Source organism: Siniperca chuatsi, linkage group LG14 (genome assembly GCF_020085105.1).
Source record: "Siniperca chuatsi isolate FFG_IHB_CAS linkage group LG14, ASM2008510v1, whole genome shotgun sequence".
NCBI classification, from domain to species: Eukaryota; Metazoa; Chordata; class Actinopteri; order Centrarchiformes; family Sinipercidae; genus Siniperca; species Siniperca chuatsi.
In genome coordinates, this window is record NC_058055.1 from 24,164,988 (window position 1) to 24,192,124 (window position 27,137).

At 39.6% G+C, this 27,137-nt stretch overlaps 1 protein-coding gene across 7 annotated transcripts; it reads right to left on the reverse strand.

The window, feature by feature from the left end:
* Nucleotides 1-981: 981 nt before the first annotated feature.
* emsy (EMSY transcriptional repressor, BRCA2 interacting) lies at nt 982-23,981 on the reverse strand. 7 transcript variants are annotated; one of them, XM_044221434.1, is made up of 21 exons: nt 23,742-23,981; nt 21,783-21,891; nt 21,350-21,449; nt 21,144-21,218; nt 20,192-20,367; nt 19,951-20,106; nt 17,939-18,198; nt 17,605-17,845; nt 15,995-16,213; nt 15,223-15,372; nt 14,713-14,886; nt 14,482-14,618; nt 13,837-13,875; nt 13,134-13,307; nt 8,793-8,997; nt 8,413-8,580; nt 6,715-6,870; nt 5,713-5,873; nt 4,088-4,657; nt 3,106-3,507; nt 982-2,221 (listed from the first exon to the last, which is right to left on the reverse strand). In XM_044221434.1, exons 1-21 carry the CDS (start codon nt 23,742-23,744, stop codon nt 2,051-2,053), a joined length of 3,846 nt encoding a protein of 1,281 aa, XP_044077369.1. In that variant the 5' UTR covers nt 23,745-23,981; the 3' UTR covers nt 982-2,050. The 7 variants fall into 7 exon arrangements, with proteins under 7 accessions (XP_044077369.1, XP_044077366.1, XP_044077368.1 ...); XM_044221431.1 differs by having other exon boundaries at nt 982-2,233; XM_044221433.1 differs by having other exon boundaries at nt 3,106-3,510.
* Nucleotides 23,982-27,137: the final 3,156 nt, after the last annotated feature.

The following is a 27,137-nucleotide window of genomic DNA, read 5'->3' on the forward strand; positions in this document are numbered from 1 at the left end:
CAGCGCAAATATTATTTCTTCTTCCTTATTATCTCTAGTATTTCTTTTTTGGAAATTGTATTCTATTTTTTCTTTAAGATATTTTAAAAATATTTATGTCTGTTTGTAAATTTGTGGCTTGCATATGCAGCTGTCTTTAATGTTTGGTGGGTTCCTTCTACAAGCCCTCACTATTATTATTATTAATTATTATTATTATTATTATCATTATTATCATAGCAGCAATATGAGTTCTGATATATCTGGTCAATTACTCAGTAACAGCAGTGAAATATTAGCAGTGGTGGAAAGTAACTAAGTACATTTACTCAAGTGCTGTACTTAAGTTCAAGTTTGATGTACTTTACTAGAGTATTTCCATTTTCTGCTACTTTATACTTCAGTGGTAACTGTATGTTTTCTGTTGCTAACTGCTAATTGAACCAGCCTGCAGTATACATTTCATACAGGTCAGCTACTATTTAAGGATATTTTTTAGTGTAGTTTGACAATTAAGACTTACAAATTAGTATTCAAGCCCCAGTAATCAGTTATTGATAATGTATCTGACAAAGATTTTAATATTTGACAATATAACTTCAGCTAAGTGACAGTTTGACTTAATGAATGTGCAGAGTTTGACTCTAGAAGACTATTTTCACATTCATCTTCGAAGGGGGAAAGTTTCTCTGTGCTCACCTTAAAGCTGAGTTTAAGACATACACGTACATACAACAAAATTGTGTGAAATCACATGTAGTTTGGAAGCTAATCGTGGTCCAATATGCAACTTACCCAAGTGTGATGTGGAAACTTGAAGCCTCCAGTGCACAAACACTGGATTCATCTTATGTCCAGTTAAACTTATTATTACAGTTAAACAATATTTGCATATTCATGGATTCTGGATTTTTCAGTGAGGGGAAAAGGAGTCGATGTAATTTTAAGACATTTTAACAACGTAACTGAACTTTTCTGTGGAAAAACCATATCAGACACAAATTATTATAATTATATTGTTTTATATGTCTTAAAACATGTCTGGAGGAGATCTTTAAACACAAAATTACACTGTGGCTCCTTCATTTTGTCCTTCTATATCCAAAAGCTCCTTTTTTTTCTTAACCAATGAAACTGTAAAAACTGACATGTTCTTCTCAGCTGATTTATTGTGCAGATTAAATGATTTTTCTCAACTAGTCATCTAGTTTGAAAAGGTATAAAATAAATGCATAGTTTAAAACACACTATGCAAAAACAAAATGCATACTCAGTGAAATTCTCACAGCAACCTTTCGAACTCCAAAAAAAAAAAGAGGATATTTTTTATATATTACATCAGTTACAATGAACAGTAACACATATGTTTGACTCTGTCCTTCCTCCGGGAAGCTTTTCTGATTCTGCTCAAGCTTGGTTCTGTCTTCTGAAAACTTAAATCCCATTAGCGTTTTAAGAGATTTTACTGTTACAAAGTTGCACTTCAGTCAAAAGAAAATACTGTTCATCTGTTGGTAAAACCATCATGTCATCAGAAATAGATGTCCATCAAAAGGAGAGTCATTTTGCACAAAAATGTGACAGACCAAAGCAATTATTGGGGAGCATGTATTTGAAACGAGACCAGCAACATAAATGCAGGCCTGCTGTGGTCTGATCCGGCTGTATGTTTCTGAAATGACACACAGTGGCACAAGGTACAGTGCCAGAAAATCCAAACAATCAATTTCACGAATGTGTAACCATCTTGCAAAGTCCTGCAAGAAACAATGTTAACATACTGGACCAATTAAGTCCCTGTAGGTCTGGAGAGCTTTCCAACTGTCTGGGGCTGCACTAAAACTAATCCCTTAACCTCGCTCCCACATTTTACATCCAGCACTCCTCAATAAAAACCATGTGCGCCATTCGTCGTGGGGAGGAAAAAATACCTATTATGGACAAACTAATATTTACACAAAAACAGAAAAAGCCAGAAAGTCTTTGTCTGCTGGGTCTGAGGCCACAAACAAATCTTTAGTCTGTTTGTTCAAATCCGCTCCCATCAAGCGTCTCTATCCATATGGAGTGGCTATGGTTGGTTGGGGGGACTGGCTGCTGTGGCCTCGTCGTTGCTGCTGTCCACCTCCTGCTCCATGGGGCTGTCCTCCTCCAGCTGCTGGCTGGTGTAGTTGGTGATCTCCAGGAAGCCGCTGGGCTCCACCACCACGTTGGACTGGCTGGAGTCCGGAAGGATGGAGTACTGAGGAATTACCTGCATGTGTTAGTCACATTTGGGTTTCAGTCAGTTCAACTTCCAGTAAGGTAATAAAATTTACCACGATTTTTTTTTTGGTAATAGTCAATTTTGACATATATAAATTTATGTTGAGCTTAAAGATACAGTTGAGGATATAATAACTTAGTAGTTAAAATCTATTTTTCTCTTGCTTGTTCCAGGGGATGGGTCTAATTTCTGGCCTTTGAGACTCTGAGTGCTTACACTCTACGTGCTTTATTGGATGGTGAAGCCTCAGGTGATACATTTTGGTATTTTCCATCTTTGTTGGCACACATTTTCAGCCTTGAGTTAAAGCAATAGTTTGACATTTTGGGGAAATACGGTTATTCGCTTTATTTCCAGCAGTTGAATAAGAAGATCAACACCACTCATTTCCCCCGGCCAAGAAATAGCTCCAGCACATAACCCCCCCCCCCCTCCCAATAAAACCCCAACTTGTTGTTTTTACACTTTGGTTTTTGTAAGAATAAAAAAAACAAGATATAATGTGTTATTTTGTGAGGTTTAGAGGTATTGGTAGGCAGATTTAGTTACTTTCAGACAGAGCCAGGTTAGATGTTTCTCATTTGATGGGTATTTGTAATTAAATATATCAAAACCTCAATCAAATAAGAGTACATTTTAACTATAACAAAATGGCCAGAACAGTAATGTTTTTAGCATTTGCACTTGAAAATTTCAAAATAAAACGAGGTACATTGAAGGATGACAAAAAAGCTAACTGAAGTGAGCTATAAATATGTTTTGATAAAGAGGTCAATATGTGAAAGACATACTGACAAACCCGCATATCAGTCTGAACCTTCAGCTCTGTGATAATTTATTTTATTATGTAAATATCTTACCTCAATGACTTCCAGGTCTTCTTTGCTCCTCTGTGCTGTGAGGCCCTGCATGCAGCTGAACTGCTGGGGCTTTGTGTGGGAATTATGCATGGAGGCGCCAGAGCTGGTGATGAACTGGCCCGAGTCAAGCGTGCCCGACACAGCCTGGACATCCAGGGTTTTCCCCAGAGGGCCGCAGTCACTGGAGGAATCCACCACCATGGGCTCTGTGCTCGGATCGATCTCCGCCTCCATCATGGAGATCTTCAGGATGTCGGACACCGAAGGCTTGTCTCCCGACGGCCCGGAGCTGGACTCTGGGATCAGTTTGGCGGTGGCCTCGCCGCTGCTGAAGACCGGCGATGAATGGTGTGAGCTGCCGAAAGTGATCTTGGTGACGGTGGCGCTCTGTGTGATGATTGGCTGCTGTGGTGAAGATGTTTGAATGAATAAAAAAAAAACCACAAATGTAAGAAAAGGAAATTGAGAGAACTGTCACTGCCAGTACGTCGTGTCAATTCAGGCAAACGGCTCTAAAACAAAATATTGTCAAATATAATATATGTCAAAAACAAACAAATGTCCCTCACATGTAAGTGAGGCTGAAAATTATGTCAGAATTCAATTACAGTGACACAAAACAGAGAAAAGCAGCTGCTGCAGCCAGCGTTAATACATCTCGTCAGTCTTGCTGCTTATCAATCTGCGGCCAGTTCAAGGTAAACATGACAAATGTTTTATTGCACTCGACAGGAAGGTTGGAAACCCCCAGCAACTTCACATGAACTTGTTACCTCAGATGCCTAAAAAAAACTAAGAAGAGAGACAAAAGTTGGGGCATGAATTTCTAAGAAGGAGAAGGAGGCATGGCTATCAACTACGCATTTCTTTTCACATCCAATAAGGCACTCGAAAGCGTGACTTAATATGTTTCTATTTTGTGGTAAAATCAAAACAAAACAGACGCCCCAAGTTGCACAGCGTTGGGTGTAAAACCACTCACCTGGGTGGAGGCAGTCTTTTCTGTGCTGACAGGGTGGTGCGCCTGCAGTGGAGGAGGGTGGGACATGGGCGTGTGCAGGGGCCTGTGGTGGGACGTGGGTGCCTGCTGGAGCTTCGGAAGCTGTGGCGTCAACAGGGGCTTGGTTGGTGTAACCGGGCTTGTGACCTTTGCCCCGGCTTGTGCTGGTGCAGGCAGGGGTCTGTCTTTGGGGCTCTGGGTTAAGGCCTGGGGTTTGGGCTGACTCTGTTCTCGTAGTTTTGGGAGTTTCTTAGTCAGAGAAGGAGTGGAGGGGAAGGCAGTGGAGGAAGAGGAAGGCTGGCTGATCTGAGGTTTGCTCTGCAGTTGTGGCGGCGGCGGCGGCTGGGTGGAAACGGAGCTGTGTCGGCTCTGCTCGGCCTCTGCCTGGCTCAAGCGAGGCGGCTGAGCGGCTGCAGAGTGGGTGGTTTGCTTCACGGGATCTGCAGCTGGTTGGCTGGAGCGGTAAAACAAGCCTGTCTGGGGGTCCAAGGTGTCGCCTTCCATCTCGCTCACCTCTAACACCGTCTCAGTTTTACCATGGCTGTCCGAGGGCTGAAACAGTCACAAAGAAGACTACTGAGGGATGTTATCAAGAAGAGGATGACACTAACAGGTGCACTGCAGAGGCAGGACTAGTTCATAGCGTGTACATGGTGTTAAGATCAAACACAAGCAGTTAAAATGATCAAATATTCAATGTTTCAGAACTGAATTTTGACTTTGTGGCCACTGGCTCCTAAGTTTAACACACAGTAATTAAAATAAAATAAGAACTCTGCTAAGCCATTGTTCATTCTACAAATCTATCACAAAAACCTGAATGAAACAGTTAAATTGACTATAAATTATCTGTTAAGTAGTAGTAAACACATAATCAGTTTTATTGTTGACAATACAGATGGTATTACACGGTTTCTGTTAAAAAAAAAATAAAAAAAATAATATATATATATATTTCTTAATATTTACATCCATCTTTAAATATGCATATGACCTGAGAGAAAACACTATGTGTGTATATAGTATGTTATATGCTTACTATACAGTATGGCAAACATTGTAGGTTTCTGTCCAGTAATTTCCAGAACTTGAAATTAACAATAATAAAAAAAGTCAGTTGTTATAAACACAAACCATGTTATCAGACGATGACCCAGGTATGAAAAAACAACCCTGTCATCACATTAATATAAAGTGTATTAGCAAAATATCTTTTCACCTAAATTCCCAAAAACATTTTGTCACTTTGTCGCTTTCGTGTTGATCCACAGAATTCTCCGTACGTGGTTATCATTTAAACTTCGACTGAAGAAATAGCTCCTATGAAAACTGATGGCAGTGCGCTCTGTATATTTGGTGAGTCCTGACATATTGAGAACAATAGATACAAACAAAATGGACACAAGGAGGTTAGGCTGACATCCCTACATTATATTCCATGTACTCTCTATTGTTATGTATTGCGCTATCTACTGTATTTGTTTACTTATTGGCGTCTGTCCTAAAACTGCCATTTATAAAAGCAGAACAGTATACAAAAAACATCCACTTTAGTTTCCGTGTACACAAGAGTATAAGACTACAGTCCTGCTCTCAAGTGTCCTCACCATATGGCTGACGTGTGAAGCTGCGGTGGCAGAGGACACAGCAGCCGTTTTGGTTACCATGGTGACCTGGCTGCTGATTTTGTAAGGCTTCCCCAGCAGCTGACTGGAGGACATGACCACATCATCACCCTCAGAGGACACTCCCACTCTGCTGACTTTACCTGGGAGGGGAATCACAGTCTTGATGTCAGATGAGCATATTAAAATGTATGCAAAGGTTAAACACACACAGACACACACACACACACACACACACACACACTCATAAAACAGCTTTTATTCCCGTCAAAGGATCAAAAAGAGAACAGTGTTTCACAGTGTAAAAGTTTAGGTTTTACTTCGAAGTTTAGTTTGTTCCACTTAAATTATGAGTTACCAACCAAAACAGGAAGTGCTCAGGGTTTGTGTTGTCATCTATTTCAGTGGTGGAATGTAACTAAGTACATTTACTCAAGTACTGTACTTAAGTACAAATTTTATTTGTACTTTACTTGAGTATTTCCATTTTATGCTACTTTATACGCCACTACATTTCGGAGGCAAATATTGTACTTTTTACTCCACTACATTTATTTGACAACATTTGTGACTAGCTACTTTGCAGATTGAGATTATTAATACAAAACACAAATCAACTAATAAATTATGATGTATCATTATAGGTTAAGCTATCCAGCATTATATAAAGTAGTTAGCTTTACCAGCTACACAATCAAAATGATTTACATATTAATGCATCACCAATGATAATCCAGTGATATTATATATATTATTCTGAACTGGGCAACTCTGCATAATGAGTACTTTTACTTTTGGTACTTAAAGTATATTTTCATGCTAATACTTCTGTACTTTTACCTAAGTAAGATTTTGAATGCAGGACTTACCTGTAACAGAGTATTTTTACACTGTGGTATTGCTGCTTTTACTTAGTAGTAAAAGATCTGAGTACTTCTTCCACCACTTATATTGTATGTCATGAAGCAGGCTGGAGAAGCGTACCTGCTGTGACGTACTCAGTGCTGGGTTCAGCCTCTGAAGTGGAGGGCCTGGGGGACTCCGGGCTGGGCTTCTTCTCTTGGGCCAGCTGGATGGGCACGGCCATCTGACTCAGGTCGATGGTGTGCTGTCTGGGTTTGGACTCTCCCTTCTCCTTCACTGCCGGGAGGGGAAACACTCATATTCATCATAATGTACCAATTCAGATCAGTCATAAAATTCTCTTTTGTAAACAGCTCATATTCACAAATTAAATCCAACTGTTTCTTATTTGCCGTTCTTTCGTTTGGTGATAAGCCACTACTAATGAAACTCAACACTTCCTGCAGATGTTTCACGTTAAAAGCCTACCTGGAAAAGGAAAGGATCATGCCCTTTGAGCCACTGGAAGGCTTTTAATGTGAAACATCTGTGGAGGAAGTGTTGAGTTTCACTGATGCTAGCTTAACAGCAATTAAAAAAAAATAACCCAGCAAAGTAGAACTAATTCTAGTCTTCAATTTATTCTAGTCTTCAAGTTCTTCAAGTAACGCTTGTTTACTATTGTAAGTAGTATGCTAGTTAGCTGGCCATGCTAAAGATGCAGCTTACATTAGAGTAGATAAACACACTGTTATTGCATTCCTTACATTTTTGCACCCAACACCCTCTAAACTCTGTAAATGAGTATCTCTCTTACTATAGCCCGATAAACAACGCTTCAACATGTGGAAAAATTCAAAGCTTGTCCGTCCTGGCGTGGTCATTTACAGTTGCAAAGCTATGATTGGACAATCGCTGCTCTGGGAAGGGGTTTAGCGAACGGTCAACTGGGAGTTCATAAATGAGCGACAACACTACTACTGTTAAAACAAGAAACTCAGAGCAGCAGAGTGGTAAGAATGACTGTTGCTGTGCTGATGGAATTAGTGCTGTGGAAACGTACAATATACTGAATTTATCAAGACAACAGGTAAACAAGGAGGAAATGTTAAGTTTGCATCTACAGCAAATTAAAGCAGATCTTTACACAGAACTAAAATGAGATAAAATATACTTATAAAAACTGGGAAAATTAGGAATCAAGGCCTGTTTCTAAAATAAACCGTTTTCAAATAAAGGACTGGTTCACTGTGCAGTTGATGTAAATAAAGGCCACTATTTTAACTGTGCTGTGTTATCACCTTCGACTCATAAGATAATAGACAATAACACTGGGCATACAATACATCCATTAATAAATGGATCTGTTGAACTGCTCTGGTTTAGGGGAATTTACACTCAGAAGTAGGTGATGTCATTGGCTGTTTTGTAATGCATTTCTATTGTACGACTCAGTCTAACAATCGTTCCCACCTTCAAATATTCCATGGGAATGTTTATGTCTGTCGGTCTACTCATCAACCCGGTTCCACAGGTTTGTGGCCAAATGAGCTCATTGTGAAAGCAAAGCCTCAGGCGAAAAACGTAATTAATGTGGGCAGCTAGCTTTTTGGTATTTTTTCATTATCAGCAGCTCCTGAAAGGCCATTCACTTTTGATTGATAGTAGGCTTTTAATCTTTAAAGTTTAAATCTGCCGTGCTAAAACTGTAGGATGGGGTGACAAAAGGCATGTAGGCAAGATGCTGAAGGTCCTTCAGTATGTGTACAGGTGATAAAGGACACCTTTCCACCTCCCCCCAGCTTACATCTGCTGCCTTTCTGTGACATAAAGGCTCACCTGTTGTCTGTTGCAGCTCCAGCAGGGCTTTGATGGTGGACGTGGCGGACTGGGATTCCCCGCCAGACACCTCCTGGTAGATAATAGTGGGGGTGGACTCCACAGAGACTTCCTGTTCTGTCCAATCCTGCTCTCTGGAGGACACCACATGCAGTACAGGCTGAGGTTCTGAAGAATGACAGGAACAATGTGGGACATTTAAAATTAAATTAAGGAACCTCACAGCCTCATGCATCGATTTTTCACACGTGTGTTTTCACATTAAACTCTTGCCTAATGTTCCTGTATAGACAAAAACAGACTTAAGACTCGGCTTTAGAATCATCTGACCTTATCATCCCTTGTCTCTATGCCATGGAAAAAGGGAAAGGGAAGTATACCTTGAGCGCTGCCATGTGAGGTCTCGCCGGCTAAGCTGCCGGACTCGTCCTTTGTGGGCCCGTCCTGACCTGAGCTCTGACCCTGCCCGATATCTGCTGAGCGGGTCACCTGCTGCAGAGTCTCGGTGACCAGCTGCCTGGTCTGTTCGCTCACCACCGCTGTCTGGAAGACTGGCTTAGGCTTGATGAGAACCTGGAAGGAAACCAAAGGAACACACATACAGTGTTCTGTAAAGCAGCTGTTCCCAACCTTTTTAACTGATGATCTCAAGCACCCCTTCATCAACGCCAAACATCATGTTTCTTTTGAACTGATTTTAAAGTGGATGTTATTTAACATCATCAATTATATAAAAGTGGATATTGTTACAATATCTATTGTCAATGTTTTGGCTTACGTCTTTTCCCCCCCAGTATGTTTGCATTCATACTACCACCACTTGGAGTGGCAAAAGCTGGATGTTTCAACCGTTTATCCATTATTTTAGGGATTTATTTAACTTCTCTGCTCGCTAACTAGTTTTCACACACTCTCAATCGCAGCAGGTGGTAATACAGCCAACTCGGGCTGATGGGAGGCAATTCTTGTGCAATCTGCTTGTCGTAGCTGGTAATTTATTGGTTATTGTGACAATAAATATAATTTAGATCAGCTTCACACCAATTTGTAATCCTACTTGTGTGTTTATTTTCCTCCTAAACACAAATATATGAATAATAATTTCTGTTTTCTTTTTAAATTAGCTGAGCTACTCCACAATGTTTCCACATATCCTTTGGGTGTCTGCATGATGATATTGACTGAGGATATTATTAATACAGGTTTTGTACTCATGAATGTCGATAACTAAGCCATATTTCCTCCTGCTTTGGTATATGTTAAGTAAGCAGATCATAAATGTAAACAGGTCAAAAGTAATATTTTTAAATGAACAATCTGTGAAAAATTGTTTTATTATATACAGCTGCTGGGAAATGACGTTTTGAAAACAAGTGCCATCGTCACTGGAAAGTAGTTTGGTACCTAAATTGACTTAAAAAATGTGAGGTGATTTTCAAATTATTTTTGGCAGATCTAGTTTGTGGTTTACTGCACAGCGGCTTGTCACTGTGGGTGTTGAATACATATACTGTATATGTAAACTATGCAGACTGACTCACTGACCTCAATTTCCCCTTGATGACTCAAAACAGAAACTGAATTCAGGTTATATTTAGATGAGTTTGAAATTGAAACTACAACACCGTTTGTGAATGGACAAGAAGTCGTCACCAGAATCTTGTTGCAGTAATTAAATAATGACAAGTCGCTGATTCTCATTGACACAAAGTGAACAGACACTTTTATCTTCCCTCATTGCATCAAGTATATGAAGGTACTATAGCAGCAAAAAAAACCACTAGGAAACTAGTACGATGGAATTCACCCTCTCAGAATATATTCTGACACCTGTGCATTAATTTCAAATTCCCCCAAAAGATTTAGAGAGAAATATTGGGGAAGCTTGGTTGATTATCACTTTATCACTAGATATACTTTCAAATCCCATTAGGCATTATTGGTATTGGTCAGAAACACAAGAATTTCTACAGAACCAATCCCGTCTTGTTAAAGTTTTTAAAAACAGACATTAAAAATTCCAAGGAACCGAAAAGCACCTATAGTCGTCGCTGGTTTCATTGTACAGGCCCATCAACACCTTCTGACAGGGGACAGCGCTGGACACAGATACGAGATTGTAGAATACAAATAAAATATAAAAACACCAAATCAAACCAAATACACAAGATTTTTGGAGTATCTCTCTCATGTGACCACGGCACAGCAATCAGTCCAAATGTCCATTCTCACTTTATCTTAAAGTAACAAAGCCATCACAGTTATTACAACTGGGCACACAAAGAATTATCACCTGACTCTTCAGTTCCTCTCAGCTCCACGGAGCTTTGTAGCCTCTTTCAGCTGATTGGTTTGGTTTTAAGGTGTGTTCAGAACCAAAAGCGAAGCCAATTTTTTGTGGGCGGCGATCACATACAAAGTCAATGCAAATGCGCAACAGCGCGAGTTGAAAATTTTGACTTGAGCGAAAAAGTCGCGTGACATTGTGTCGCGGAAGCCCATCAGCAATGAGATTCTCCTGACGTCACCAAGAATCAGAAATGCAGGACAAACTTATTGTCGCCATTTGTGGGCACCAGGAGCTCTACAATTCAACGTCCTTACTGTACAGAGACAGAACAAAAAAAGGAGAGGGCTTAGAGAAAAGTGAGCGAAACCATAGGACTACATGGTAAGTTCTGAAAATATGTATCTGTTACTTGATTCCAGCTATCAGTTGTACTTTACTAGGAACCAAGTAGCGTTAGCAGCCTTCCCCAGTACTCCCATTGGTTGTTAAAGGCGAATATTTGCGGGGAAGCGAAATACTCAAAAAACACTCTAGCGTCCTTTTTCGCTAGCTTTGTGTTCGGTCTGAACACACCTTCCCTGTCTTGGTTCTCATCAGTGTTGTTTTCAGTGGAGCTCTGATAAAACCCACTGTACACTACCTCCCAAGCACCAAACAGCAGACACACAAAGTTAGCAACTAGCTGGTGAACATAGTGGAGCATTTAGCAGCTGAAGCTATTTATGTTTAGCAGGGCTAAAGCGAGAGTGAATACTGAACTTATATTCCTCAGGTTGACCAGAGACATGACTCCATATGAATGCCAAAGTTGCTCTGTGTCTGCTGGATGTCTAAATAGGTAACTGTCTGCGAACACTATCACTATATCAACTTTATAATATGAAGGTGATATATGTCAATGTTGTGTTTACAGCTTGCTCCGCTGCCCGCAAATGGCAAAAAAAATAAAAAATCAGTTAATGCAGGTTTAAGATCAGTCAGAAACATGATCCTGTTGCCAGAGACAAACACTGTAGTCTGCAGCTGTTTGACCTGAAAGAGCAGCAGAATAGGTTTCTGTAAGTCTGCCTGACTCATTGAGAGCATTTAGTTCGACTCATTTCTCTCCCTGAAGAGGGGCGAGCAAATGGGGGAAGAGGAAAGGTCAGTATTAAAGACCTAGTATATATTTGTCAGTCTAGAGAATTGGGGATTTTTCCACTTCTGTTTAAAATAAGGCATGTTTGTTTAAAATTACTAGATCCAACTTCTCCAGAAAATATCCAGTGTAGGTGTCATGAGGTTAAAGACTGAATGCATAACTCAGAGAACAAGTCTCCTTCTTGAGAAGACTAAAATGGGCAACTTGTTCTCATTTTCAGAGAAAGAAACTGCTCTTCTGTAATGACTAGAGATGGGCGGATGATACCAAAGCTCCGAAGCTTGTTTCACTCCTGTGAAGCTCATTGTTTCAATACATTGTACCAGAGCTTGTGTCAAATGAAGAATATCACATGACTGATGACGTCTGAAGCTTCAAACGTCATTGGTGCTTCAGAAAGGCTTCATTCAGTTTGACAGTTTTGAAAGTTTTGCAGCTAAACTATGTGAGCGTCACATTAGTGGGATAAGAAGAGAGGAGAATAATAGAGAAATGTAGTGATGTACATTAGAAAGACATAATGATAAGTATGAGAACATTTCCTCCTGACACCAAGTAATAATGTAATAAAAGTAACAGGCTAATTGAATGAATATCACTCTCCAATCACATCACATTATATCTAGGCTTTCTGGTAACATATTGCACATTAACACCTATATTTAGTGCAGCACTTCTGAACAAAAGTATATAATAATAACAACATGCAGGCTTCTTTTATTGCACACATATGAAACTAAAAGTGTTAATATCAGCGAGGTGTGGTGGTGCGTCGATCTTAAGGGGCTGCTATGAGTTTTAAAAGCCACCAGATGTCACTGTGTTTGCCGAGTTTGAAGCCCTAAAGCTTTTTTGGCACAAATAGAAAGAAAGCCCCGAAGCCTCATAAGGCTTGATCCGCCCATCCCTAGTAATGACTTAAACATGTACAGCAGATATTCCCAAGCAGACATTTTTAAAAGATACCCTTGTGGTTAATTGATGTTAGTTAATAGGTCACATGAACACCCACTTGATGTTTGTTTATAGTCATATGATAACCTCATTGGCCTGTGGTTAACCAGGATCGAATGATGACAACATTTGAATTTCAAGCTTTAAAGCCACTATGAGTGGAAAATGTATGACCCTGGCGCCCCTCAGTGGTAAATGGAATATTTCAGACCTGTGGATTGTTGATATAACACTGTAATAAAAGGTTGGCATATAAAAATAAAGAGAGCAAAAGAAAGAAGAAAGGTGGAAAAATAAAGAGAAACATTTGATTAGCTGGAGGAGAACATGTCTCACTTGTGTCTTGCCCTGCTGGCCGTAGACGATCTTGGTTGGGATGATCTTGGTGGCGGTGGACTGGGATCCAGAGCTCATGCCTTTGGGCTGGGTGACGATCATCTTGGTAATGGGTCTGGAGGCGGTGATGATCGCTGGTTTGGACCCCTGAACAGCCTGCAGGCCCTTCTCACCCTGAGGCACACAGAGCACACAGTTTACTACCCGACTCCAAACAGCAGCCCGGGAGAAAACCCCAGTAATGTACAGTAGATACTGTCAACTTAAAACACTCATGAGTTTGAGTCTATATGACCATTACAATTCATATTAAATTTCTATTTAAAGTATAAAAAATGTCTTTGGAACAAAGGTAATTTCTCTTTAGACGCTGTACTGCGCTAAAAAGAGCTATATAATTTTAAGACATAAGAAACCAAATTTAAAGCAAACTTTCTACATTTTGACAGAGCCAGGCTAGCTGTTTCCCCCTGTTTCTAGTCTTTGTGCTAAGCTAAGCTGACCGGATGCTGGCTGTAGCTTCATATTTCACACAAGAGTGGTATCAATCAAAACATCTAGACTCTCCACCAAAAAGGAAATAAGAATATTTCCCAAAATGTCAAACTACTTCTTTAAAACACAAATGCAATATATTACTGTATTTAACACATTTTAAGGCCCTGAATTCAGGAAAGTTAATATAATAAAATGTTTAAAAGACCTTTGTGTAGGATTTGAAGATTTCTAACTGTGGCGACACCTAGTGGTTGTATCAAAAAAAGACAGTGTCACAATCATCACAACAGTCATATCAATGGGCTGAAATCAACACACAAACTGCACCAATTTTTTTTACAAAAAATGTCAAATTTTTCTACAAACACACAATTATGATTTCAGAATAATTTTAAAGATGATATAATTTATTCATGGCTATTTTCACTATTAATCTACTGATTATTTTCCCGATTAATCGATTGGTCTGCAAAGTTCCCAAAGCCCATGGTGGTGTTGTCTTGTTTTGTCCGCTGAACAGTCCAAAACACAAAGATATTCAGTTTAATATCATAGAAGAGTAAAAAAAGACCTAGAAAATATTCACATCTGAGAGGCTGGAATAAGTGAATAATTGCCATTTTTGCTTGAAAATTTACTTAAGATTAATCGATTATCAGAATAATTGCCATGTAATTTTCTCTATAAAAATATTCAACAAAAAAAAGATAATGTGTAAAAGCTTTTGCCACTTTCTCACGGACCAAAACACTCAAGTCTAATGTTCTGGCTGTCTTTGTAGGGATTATAGATAATCAATTAATCATCTCGACCACAGTGCTTAAAAATCAAAGACTGGTGTTTGACTGACCCCGGCATTTAAAAGTGTGGTGACCACATTCTTGCCAGGCAGTCCTTGGATGGTCGCTCCTTTTCCTGTGGTTTTCTGAACCACAATGACATTTGGCTTGGAGGTCATGGGGATGGTGGTTATCTTAGTCGTCGTGCCTGTAGCAGAGGGAAGACAATATTTTAATCAAACCATAAATGATCTTTACAAAACTGCACAGATTTTGTAAAATCAATCGGGTCATTGACTCACCAGAGACAATGTTACTGCTGATGATCTTCCCACCCAGAGTGGCCAGAGACTTGGGCACCACAGTGATGATGCTGCCGCTGGTGGTCTTGACGTAGGTGGTCCCACCACTGGAGGCTGATATTCTGGCGCCGATGCTGGGGCTAACAGTGGGTCTCGTATAGGTGGCCTGGGTAGCTGCATCCAAAAATATATTGTTACTATTTAATAACTAGGCAGCGAATGGTACTGAGGGCATCGAACCGCAGTAGAAGAAGTACCGACTGAAATGTGTCTGTAGCATCAAGGATCGAATCAAGTATAAAAAGTTGGCATTGAATGCTTGGTCAGAGTTTTTTGCCTTGTTCACTTATTTTCTGTTTAGATTTTAATCAGTCAGTTAAGAATCAAAGTAAAGGATCTCACAGTGACAGTCAGTGATTTTACACACTTTTTAAAGACATTTTTATTTACAGGATTTGATCTGACTTGGTTTTACAAGGTGTAAGCTGCCATGAGTTTTGGGTCACTCACCTGTGGCCTGAGTGACCAGTTTGGTGGTCATGATTGCTCCGTTGCTACTGACGACCATGATGGGGGACGAGCTGCTGCTGGACAAAGCCACCGATGAAGGCTTGGGCAGGATTTTGCTGGGTTGAACCTGCTGAGTGATTATCTTGACCCCTGCGCGCACACCCGCACAATACAAAACTTATACGCTGCAACATAATCACATTAAGTTATTTTTCTGCAAGAACGTTTTAGAACATTTAGAAAGATAATCAGTCATGTTGTGTATGTTTTAAAAGGCTGGTGTATTGAGGGTCCCTGGTGGTCTCAATTTGAACAAAAAATATAGAAATAAAAAAATTACTTATTTTGCCAAAAAAGCATCCAACAACATAATTATCTGCTTACTCATTAGCATATCACAAATTCAGTTTAAATTTTTTTTTTTTTATTGGAAATATAAACAAAACATAATGTGTTCGTCAGCTGTAACTTCCAGAGAACAACTAAAATGAAATAAAAAAAATAAAGAAAGGGACAAGGAAAGAAAGGAAGAAACAAAGACATAAAGAAAAAATAAACAAACAAAACAAGTCTAAGAAATAAACAAAGGATGAGATAAAGAAAGAAAGAAAGACAAAAGAAAGATTAAGAAAAAGATAAAGTTAGAAAGATAGAACAAACAACGAAAGAGAGAAAGAAAGATATAACCAAAGACAAACATAAAAAAATGATGACATAAAGACAGAAAGAAAAAGATAAACAAAGAAAGAAAGACCATGTAAGGGAGGCTTACCGGACTCTTGTTTGATCTGAATGGTGGGCTTTGCGCCAGGTGAGCTGGAGGTCGTCTGGGTCTGGCTGATACTAGAAGCTCCTAAAGGCGAGTTCTGCTGCAGCTGTTTGGGTGACTGCTGTTTGGGGAACTGGGCCAGGATCTGAGCCGGTGACCCCATCAGGGTCTTAGGCGAAGGAAGTCTGGCTGAAGCCACCTTCACTCCGGCTGAAGCAGCACCTACAACAGTGAACAACGACGGTGAGACTTAAAGGTGACTGTAGGACTGGCTGCTATTCTGGCTCTAAACTCCGAACAACTCCCCCTCATGTCTACTGTTATGCTAACACGGCTAGCTGCTCAAACTGTTTGGCAACAGAAATTCAGTGGTCAAAGTGACACAAAAAGATCTAAAGACTATAAAGTACCTTTTCTTCAAAACAGCGTCATTGAGATTATTTTTACACGTTGTTAAGTGTTTGGATATAACGTTTGCTGAGTGATGGTTTAGGAAAAACCAACACACTGTATGTAGATGTCACAGGGCCGGGACATATCACGCTGCTATAGAGCTGAAACGATTAGTCGATTAAAATGCCAGAGATTTTAATGGTTCCAGCCTCCCAAAGGTGAGAATTTGCTGCTTTTCATCGTCTTACGTTACTGTAAACAGAATCTCTCTGTTGGTCAGACAAAAAAAAAAGCTATTTAAAGACATCACTTTGAGCTGTGGGAAATTGTGATGGACTTTTTCACAATTTTTTTTTTAAACCTTTTCTAGACCAAATGATTAACCAATTAATTGAGAAAATAACTGGCAGATTAACTGATAATAAAACTAATTGGAATGGAATAGCAAACATATTTTCTTGTCGCACTCTTGACCGTTATATGAATTTTAACATGATCAAATCCACACATTCACTAAGAGACATTAGCATAGTAAGCAAACAAGATCATATCTAAAAAGGACTGGAAGCATTACTGTGTGTGTGTGACATTTGTCAGATTAATCAATATTTTTATTTTAACAGTGGATTAATTGATTATGTGTTATGTGAAAGGGGTCACCCAACCATGCAGTTCCCCTCAGCTCTATGGAGCTCTTTAGCCTCTTTTAGCTCATTATGTTGTTTTGTTTTTAAAGTCAGTAAACTCCGCTCTCATCAACAAAGTTTTCAATAGCAGCAGGCAGTGTTTCCAGAGAAAAAAGCTCTGATAAACCCACTGTACGCTACCTGCCCAATACCAAACAGCGAAAAGACAAAGTTAGCGATTTGTTAGTGAAAATAGTGGAGCATTTAGCAGCTAAAAAGCCAGATATTTTTCTCAGGACTTGGTGGAGACCTAAAACAGAGCTAAAAGTAGCGTCAATATTGTGTTTTTAATTCATTCCACAATTCAAAATAAATGCTAATTTTGCTCTGCATCCGCTGGATGTATAAACAGACTGTTTGCCAACACGTCAATTAATACAGCTTTAATTCTGAGAAGCAATAACATACTGCTGATGGGAGTTCAAGGCTATTCCTGTAATTCACTCATTTTAAATGGACGTTTAAAAGCTCCATATGTGAGATTTTTGGGAACCTGGCGTATGTTACTTGTGCTGGTGCAGAGGAAGGACCTACATGATGCGACAGTTGACATGACCACTGAAGGAGTAGAGGAGACCACTGTGGTCACTGCGACAGAATTGGGGTTGGAGGAAGGGCTGGAGCTGGCTGGGAAGACCACCGTCTGTTTCTGGGTGGGCGTGGTCAGCATGGAGGTGGAGCCCAGCTTGGACAGAGCGGCATTGTTGTGAGCGTGAGACTTGGACAGGATGTTGGGCACAAAGTTGGAGCTGGGAGAAGTTGTCACGATGATCACCTGATTGAAGATGAGACATTTAAAACTCTCAAGTATTGTGTAGAGAGATGTGTTAAGGAAGCGAAGCATAAGAGCATGTGAAGTATTACTCACCTTCTGTGTGGTGGTGCTGGTGGTCTGGATGGTGGGCTTGGTGAAGGTAATCTTGACGGGGGAAAGGTGGGGCGGCAGCGAGTTGGCGATGCTCTGCATGATGTTGCTCATCTTGGGGCTGCCGCTCACTGGCACCGTGATGTTCTTGGATACCTGCGGGGACACCTTGGTAACCTCCTTCAGCATCACCGGCGACGAGCTGGACGAGTTGGTCCGCCTTCGCTTGCGAGGCTTCTCGTCCTCATCGGAACAGCTCACACCTGCGAGGGAAATGGAGGGTGGAAATTCAGGATGTTGCAGGGATGACAGTAGTTCGGTCTTGGGCTGCAACTCAATAAATATTATTTTCATTATATTTTAATCTGCCGATAATTTTCTTGATTAATTGTTGTCTATAAAGCATCAGAAAATAGTGATGTCATCAAATGTCATGTGATTTGATGTCATCAAATGTTTCGTTCAAAACAAAAGATATTCAATTTACTATAATATAAGACAAGGAAAAGCAGCAAATGCTCACATTTGAGAAGATGGAAGCGCTAAATGTTTGGCATTTTTGCTTGAAATGACTCATTTTCTGGCAATCGAGTAATCAATTAATAGACCAATCATTGCAGCTCTAGTTCTGCCCATGAGTGTGTTTGTTTGTTATTCATCATGTGAAATCCCAACCAAGAATAAAAGTAAGCGGCCAAGTCTATAGAGTAAAATCATAGGCAAACACTGAAAATGTTTAAATTTCTCTACTTTAAAGTCCTGATTTGCAAGATCGTACTCGGTTCTATGAATCAGGAAATCTCACAAATGCAACTGCAAGACTGGTTTTCCAACTATAACTTAATAATGTGCAGACATGTTCTATCTTTCCATTTCCCTCCCTAAACTGCTCATACCAGCTGTTTAATATGCATGCACACATTGGCTGCAGATGCTTGTGGAATTGTTAAATTTGTCAAACAGATCCTAAGAGATGCTATATTTAGGAAATTTAAATCCCAGCCAGCATAAAGTCTGTGTGGGAGAATTTCTGAATCATTTGTCCCGTGGCAAGCCTGAGCCGTCACACAGTGTAAAAAGGATGAGTTTCCATCAAGGCATTAGTTTTGTTCTGTTTGTTCTTGACACAAAAATTATGTTTAAATCACTTAGTAATAAGTAAACAAGCCTTGTAGTGCCCCTGCGCAGAGCAATGACCTCTGAAAAAAAAATTATTTTAAGGGAATTCTTGAAAACGAGAAAAGAAACTTCACTGTAATCAAAAATCAAGATTTTTTAAAGAGCAGCGTTTTTTGGGGGATTTTACCTACTATTGACAGTGTCAGTAGACACAAACGGGAAACATGTGGAGAAAGAAGGAGATGATATGCAAGAAGGTCCCTGGGACATTGCCATTATGTGATATTTAACCACTAAGCTAGAACGCCCCAACAATGAACACTATTAATTATCAGTGTGTCAAAGGAATAGTTTGACATTTAGGGAAATAAGCCGATTCACTCCTTTGCCAAGGAGACTTCCTCTGAGACTTCCTGAAGTCGTGAGGTTGCCAGCGGTAAAAATAGTCCTGCACTTGGCCCCCCCCCGTAAAACCATAACCTCTTGTTTTTACACTGCAGTTTTAACATATTTTACATCTTGATTGCATTTTGAGAATGAATTTAGCTGGATTACCATTCTACCTAGCAATAATATGTCTCTAATACACTGAGTTCACACTGAAATACCTCATTATAGCGTGTCAGGCAGCTCATTCCTCTGATAATTAATACTTCTGTCCTTTATAACTGACAGTACCCCCCCCAATTTTGCTTTTACTTCAATACACAACTATCCTGACAATGCATTTATCTACAGTATGTAACTCTTTCAGCTAATACCCCATCTGTTTTATTTCCCGTTCTATAGCTGGCATATCTAGCTCAAGTTAGTTTTTCCTGGATTCCTTCTATCACTGCTATCTAAAGAGATAAATGAGCAAAAATTTTGATTGATTTGAAGATGCTGACACTCACTTTTTACATAGACAGTGCTCCCGCTGGGAAGCACCACCACGTTGGATGTAGGACTGGGTGGTCGTGGTGACTTCACAGTTGCTCCTATAGTGCCGCTGGTCGCTGTAGCGCTGGTGGAGGTGCAGGTGGTGCTTGTGTAGGAGTAACATACAACCACTGCAGGGAGGAAATTAAACATGTCATTCAACATCTAATCTGTTTCAGAAAACCCTTAGTCAAATACAAAGTGATGCTGGCCCACCTTCTTTGTTTCCCGTTTCAGCTGGCAACAGAAGGGAGGCATTCTGATTGGCTGTGGCACTGGCCACAGCATTAGCAGTCACAGTAAAGGCTGTCTGAGGGACCAGCCTCGGCATCAAGGGAACAAGCCGGCGTCCTTCAATGGACCATTCAGACGAGCTGTTAGGACCTGACATGCTGAAAAAGATGTCATGCACCGTTCAGTACTTAGACACTGTTTTTTAAAACTACAATTCCCAGCCCAGTGGTGAGCATATGGGAACCAACCTCGCATTTGGTAAAAGATAAATCTTTTAAAGCACGATACCAGTGTTTTATCATGTTTTAGCCATAGTCAAGTCAATTTTTATTTATATAGCCCAATATCACAAATTTGCCTCAAGGGGCTTTAAATCAGCTTTATATCTGTACAGTATTCGACGCCCTCTATCCTTAGACCCTCGATTCAGATGAGGAAAAACTCCCCCAAAAAACCCTTTAACAGGGAAAAGATTTTAAGAAACCTCAGGAAGAGCAACAGAACACTGTCGCCTCTCTCAGGACGGACAGACATGCAATAGATGTCTGTACACTCACATACACATTACATAAATCAGTAATCAAATCACAGTATCTGCTTTAAGTTGTTGTCAAAGTTTCATTATTCTTGTGGCCATTCTTATTGCCTTCCTGCCATTAATGATAATTTCAGATCAGATCAGAGAGCTGTTTCAAGCCTGCATGGTCAGACAAGCCTTTACATCAAAACTGATGAATAATCTGATTTCTGAACTGATGAGGATGCCACTCTTGGAGCATTTTATTTGCTCATTGTTGCTAAAAATCAACATGCTGGGAAGTGGATACATAAATTGACAGATTATTCTACTTATTCCATTTGCTATGTTACTCCACATATTGTAAGGTGCATGACGAATTACTCTCCTACATGGCCGGGACAGTTATACACTTACTGATACGCGATGGTGGTGAGGCGTTCATCATTGACAGCCCTGCGGACTTCTGCACGATGGCGCTCTGTTGAGATACTGGGCGGATGAGCGGGGGTGGGTGGACAAAAGGATACAGCATATTTTAAATAAAGCAAGGTTTGTATGCAAAAATTGGATACATTGTTTCTCTCAATCATCTAGTTTTAGAATATGTAGGAACTAATTACCCAAGGATTTTAGTGAGTTCTCCCAGCAGATCCTTCTTGTCCTTCGTCAGGTCTCCTTGGGCTCGCAGGGCACTGATAACCCCAGCATAAGCCTCCAGCTCTGGGAAACAGAAACACACATCAAACACCAGGCAGCACTGCAGCATCTCGTTCATCCAGTGGAGCAGTGACACCTTAATGTTCAATGATCCTTTCCTAATGATCGCTATTTATTTATTTTTTACACAATTGATACACATGAAAAGCACTGCGTCTAGTGTGTTTACATCTAACTTTTCGTGATCAAGATGTGAGTTCAATCAGAAAACTCAAATGTGAATTTTTTTGACCTGATTAAGATTCTTGTCCCAAATGAGTTGCATAAACTAAGTGTGTAATAATGCTCTATACAGTGACTGTCCTCCAATACTTATTTTATACTGCATGCCCTCACCCAGTTTACGGAGAATTCTTTTGCACTCATCCCTGCCCAGGTCGAGGATGGTGGGCCATACCACAGGCATGGTACCAGTCAGCACCGGTTTCTCCAGCTGAATCATGGGCTGAGTGGCGAGAGTAAACAATAATGCACGTTAAGACAACATTTTAGCATAAACCATACTGCTGCCTGCTGACGCCCCTCACAGGAGCTGCTCTATGTGTTCATTTCAAAGAGCTTCAACAAGGAGAATGATGTTAGAAAAGTGGACGTTTATTAAATTTGTTTGCTTTTTGCTTGTCTTGTTTTGTTTAATACACTACACTAAATATTGAGAAATTAACTTTACCAGAACAGTCTGACTCACAAGATAATTATCTTTGACATTCAAATACTGCATGTTGAGTGGAATAAACCCAGTGTGAGCTAATTTGTTTTTCTAAAGTTGGTTTCTTGACGCATTTTAAGTGTACTCGAGGTTAACTGAATGAAATATTCCCTATAAAGAAGCTTTTCTCTCAGAAGAACTGCTCTGAGTAATTACTCTGCTAATTAGCAACACTCGACCATCATGCAGCTTTTATGTAAAACACGGATAAAGGACAAAATGTACCTTGTTGAGATGTTACTGTTACTGTTTTTGTACCAATGATGTTATATTATTTTATTATTATTATTAGACAGCTAAATGATTCAGTTACATGTGCGTTTATGCTCTACACTGCCTTTAAAATTAAATGACAGTCGCCAAAAACTAACTCCGTCTCTGTGTATATTTGGTTATTTGTTTCCAAAAGCACTTGTCCTATTTAGCCCCTGAAACATTGGAAATAGTGTATATTTGTATTTATCTATAGGTTTATTTAAAATTCTGTTTTGGATAAGAAATAAATACTTCTTTTTATTAGAGAAACTGGAAATAGGAGCTTATAAAGACACCTTGAAGACATTACTCAAACATTACTCAAACAGGAGTAAATACTGCATTTGTTGGGGACTATTTTCAACAGCAGATTAATACATATTTGGTGCTCTGGTGAGTATTTCCGGAAGCAGGATGGTGTACGTAGGATTGACTTAAAATAAACTACAGTGGCCGGGTTCAAGGTGATGAAGGAACATGTTTCCCACGGTGTGGCTGATGTGTTTTTAATAGTTTCTGGACAACAAGGGAGCACTTTGGCACAGAGGAGGAAGCTATATCAGGCTTTGGCTACACAGACACAATACTTGTTAGTAAGATCAATGCAGTGTTGGTTTTGGACTTTACATGTAATTTGTTGACAGTAAGAAAAATACAGAATGTCACCAGAATTTAAAGAGATGCCAGACTCCTTTTACAAATCTAGCAATTTAATTTGAGCTTGTGTAAAGACACAAATGAATTAAGGAGCTAGCAGAGGAGCCACGTCTGCTCAGCATATACAGAATATAATCACCAGGCTTCCATATATTACAATAAAGTCTTTTTAACTGTTTATATTGACCAGTACCGCCCACCACTGGGCATCTTAGAAACTACAAAACATTGTGGGCGTACAAGGCCAACCACACACAAAAGTGGAGTTTTTCTTTAATTCAAATGCTGCGTAGAGATCAATTTATATGCCGAGAGTAACAGAAGACCCTAGTAATTGCAAACCCGTGCGTTTGTTGTAACAGGTTACGACATTTGAGGACAAGTAAAGAAAAATGTAGCTGTTATATTTTCGGTCAAATTCTGTCAACACAACGGGAAACGGTCTACGCTTTCATCAAATTGTCCCATGACCCATTGCAATGCAAAAATATGCAATAACGTTAAAATACGTTGGTGAAATGTTCAGGGCAAGGCGTAAGATCTTGGCAGGATGAACCTCCAACAAAATAACATTATATTTTGGTTTAACGCGAATTGAAAACCGTTGCAATGGATGACGTTAGCTTAGCTAGTTAGCTAGCTAGCTATTCCTATAAGCCAAAACAATATCTTACCATCCGTTAGCAGGGCAACTTCAAGGCCTTAGTAATCCCGAGATGAAAACAAACATGGCTGACCTAAAGACTTTTAGCTAAACTACCGCATCATGTAGTTATTCTCCAATAAACTGCGGCAAAGAAAACAAAAGCCAAACTGGTAAAATAGCCCGATCTCCCCAAGGATGTACTGGTGTTTATGTTTTCTGCTAACTAGCTGCGGCTGGCCTGTGGATGTGTGGGGTTTCTTCTTCGTGTGATATAGGAAGGCACTAGATGCATCTTCTTCTCGGTAGGCGCAGTGCTGACACCTACAGGTAGATAGATCGAATACTTTATTAATGCAGCCAAACCACACATAAAAATCACAAATCAAATAAGTAATAAAAACAATAAATAACTAAAATCTAAAATTAAAAAACAGAACTTGTTTACAAAACTAGGAACATGGTTCATACAGGCAACCAATCACAGCTTCTAAATCAGTTTACAGTCAACCAAATAACCCTGTCCCATTCAAAAAAATTTTACAGCCTGAGCTGGTTGATTTTCTCTTCATAATTTCAGGTCTGTGCAATGTGATTTCTCATCATTATTAAGCAGTGTAAATAGGAGCATCGCAGGGAGCAGGTGGAGGAAAATCTAGAGAGATGGAGGTCTGCTCTGGAAAACAGAGGAATGAAGCTTAGCCGCAGTAAGACAGAATACATGTGTGTCAATGAGAGGGACCCAGGTGGAACGGTGAGGTTACAGGGAGCAGAGGTGAAGAAGGTGCAGGACTTTAAGTACTTAGGGTCAACGGTTCAGAGCAATGGAGACTGTGGAAAAGAGGTGAATAGGCGAGTGCAGGCAGGTTGGAACGGGTGGAGAAAAGTGTCAGGTGTGTTGTGTGATAAAAGAGTATCAGCAAGAATGAAAGGAAAAGTGTTGAAGACGGCGGTGAGACCAGCGATGTCGTACAGCTTAGAGACAGTGGCACTGAAGGAAAGACAAGAGGCAGAGCTGGAGGTAGCAGAGCTTAAGATGTTGAGGTTCTCTTTGGGAGTGACGAGGATGGACAGGATCAGGAATGAGTACATCAGAGGGACAGCTCATGTTAGACGCTTCGGAGATAAAGTCAGAGAGGCCAGATTGAGGTGGTTTGGACATGTTCAGAGGAGAGACTGTGAATGTATTGGTAGAAGGATGCTGAGGTTGGAGCTGCCAGGCAGGAGGTCTAGAGGAAGACCAAAGAGGAGATTTATGGATGTAGTGAGAGAGGACATGAAGTTAATTGGCGTGAGTGAAGAGGACGCAGAGGACAGGGTTAGATGGAGGCACATGATTCGCTGTGGCGACCCCTGAAAGGGAACAGCCGAAAGGAAAAGAAGAAGAAATGTGAGCATCACCTGTTTTTATTTTCCTCAATGTCAGAATTCTGTCCATGTTGTATTTTACATGTGTGCCTGTGTGTTGCTTTCTGTATAAATCCTGCAAACCTGAATCTTAAAAATAGTCTGTATTTTATCAGGTACAGACCTGATCTCACTGAGGGTCAAGATTTGCAAAAGAGACAGCAGAAGAAATAGTTACAGAGAGAAGACGCACAACAAACACAGCCAGTCACACAAAAGCACATACAAACAGCATTAGTCTTGATATCCTTGTTAGCATCAGATAACTTTATCTGTTTCTTTATTGTTCCCAAATAAATCAGACTCACAGACCTTTTGAAAGACAGACATTTTGACTTGTCATAGCATAGTGTGGTAACCACTAGTCTAAACTATAGCTGTAGGTAATGTCTGCTGATTCATTTGTTTCCTAACACTAACTGTTCCTATGTAATAATGATTAAATATTTGAGTTTCATGTTATATAATACAGCTTTGGTTAGAGTTGGCATTATACACCTTTTGGGTTGAAGTCCCACTTGGGTTCACTTGGCAAGATTGGGTGATTTATTTTTCTGAAATATTGATATTTGTTTCAAATATTGGTGATAAAAATGTATGAAATTGGTTTGAAATTAATCGTGAGGATCCATATGAAGCTGCATGCTCTTGAGGTATGCCGTACTGAAGCGCACACTGAAACAATAATGAATACATCTTTCGTATGAGATTGTGTATTTGACAAAACAGCAAATGACCCATTTTTAAGTTTCAGAATAAGACCTACACAGACAGGACTATAGCCAGGACAAATCCCCCCAGCAGGACCCCACCCACCTGGGAAATTGTTGACTAGCCACCAACCAAACTCTGTAAAAAAAATCTGATAATTTAACATTTTATTGTGATTTTTGTTCAATTATAATTGTATCTCCCTACATTGTTGTCTAAATGTTGTTTCAGTGCCTTTTCTGCACTTCCTCTTCTTTACAGCTATGTAAATCTGATGGTGGAGAATATTAAACCCATATAATTTATAGTCAGTATTTTTGGTCTAAAAACACTCAAATTTTAAGTTATTTAAGTCTAAACAATATCAACCTTAAATAACTCAAAATGTGTAATATGTGATTAATTGTAGAATGTAAAATCCCCTTCATGTCATTAAACCCCCCAAAATCCCAGAAATATAACAGAGGACATGACCTCATGGTCAACACATCAGAAACAGGAAGTACTACATGTACAAGATGCACTTGAAGGCAGCATCTTCTCCAAACTGCTTTAATATCAAGTTTGTTGGTAAACAAGTTACAAAAAGTGAAACACCATAACTTTGTTTGATATTGTATTGCCCGTGTATTGGACACTTTAGAAAAAATACTCCATTACAAGTAAAAGTGCTGCATTCAAAATAGTATTATAAGCTAAATATACTTAAAGTATCAAAAGTAAAAGTACTCTTTCTGCAGTAAAATGTCCCCTGTGACTGATATTTTAATTATATATGACATTATTAGATTGTTAATACTGATGCATCACTGTGTATTTTACTGTTGTAGCTGCTCGAGGTGGCGTTCCTTTAAACTACTTTATATACAGTTTAGTCCAGCGGTTGCCAACATAGGGGTTGGGACCCTCCAAGGGCCACAAGAGAGAAGTTCTGCTACACCTATTTATATTCTTACATTATATTTATATTTGACTTTCCTCTAATTATTTTGTTTGTAAAATATTGGATAATTTTACCTCCTTAGGCCTCGGACATGAGAAGTTCAGAAGGGAAATGTCTCTTTGGTGGAACGAGTGGTGGACATTAACTAAGTACTGTATTTAAGTACAATTTTGAGGTACTTGTACTGTACTTGCATATTTCCATTTTATGCTACTTTATACTTCTACTCCACTACATTTCAGAGGGAAATATTGTACTTTTTACTCCACTATTTGATAGCTTTAGTTACTAGTTACTTTGCAGATTTGGATTAATAATACAAAATTTAATCAACTAATAAATTATGATGTAATATTGTAGATTAAA

What these genes read in the sequence shown, in the direction of transcription:
- emsy (XM_044221430.1), bottom strand. An exon ending in CCAGCACCACCACACAGAAG is followed by an intron (nt 17,846 to 17,938) that starts GTGAGTAATACT and finishes ATCTTCAATCAG; the next exon opens with GTGATCATCGTGACAACTTC. An exon ending in CAGCAGTAACATTGTCTCTG is followed by an intron (nt 14,619 to 14,712) that starts GTGAGTCAATGA and finishes CCTCTGCTACAG; the next exon opens with GCACGACGACTAAGATAACC.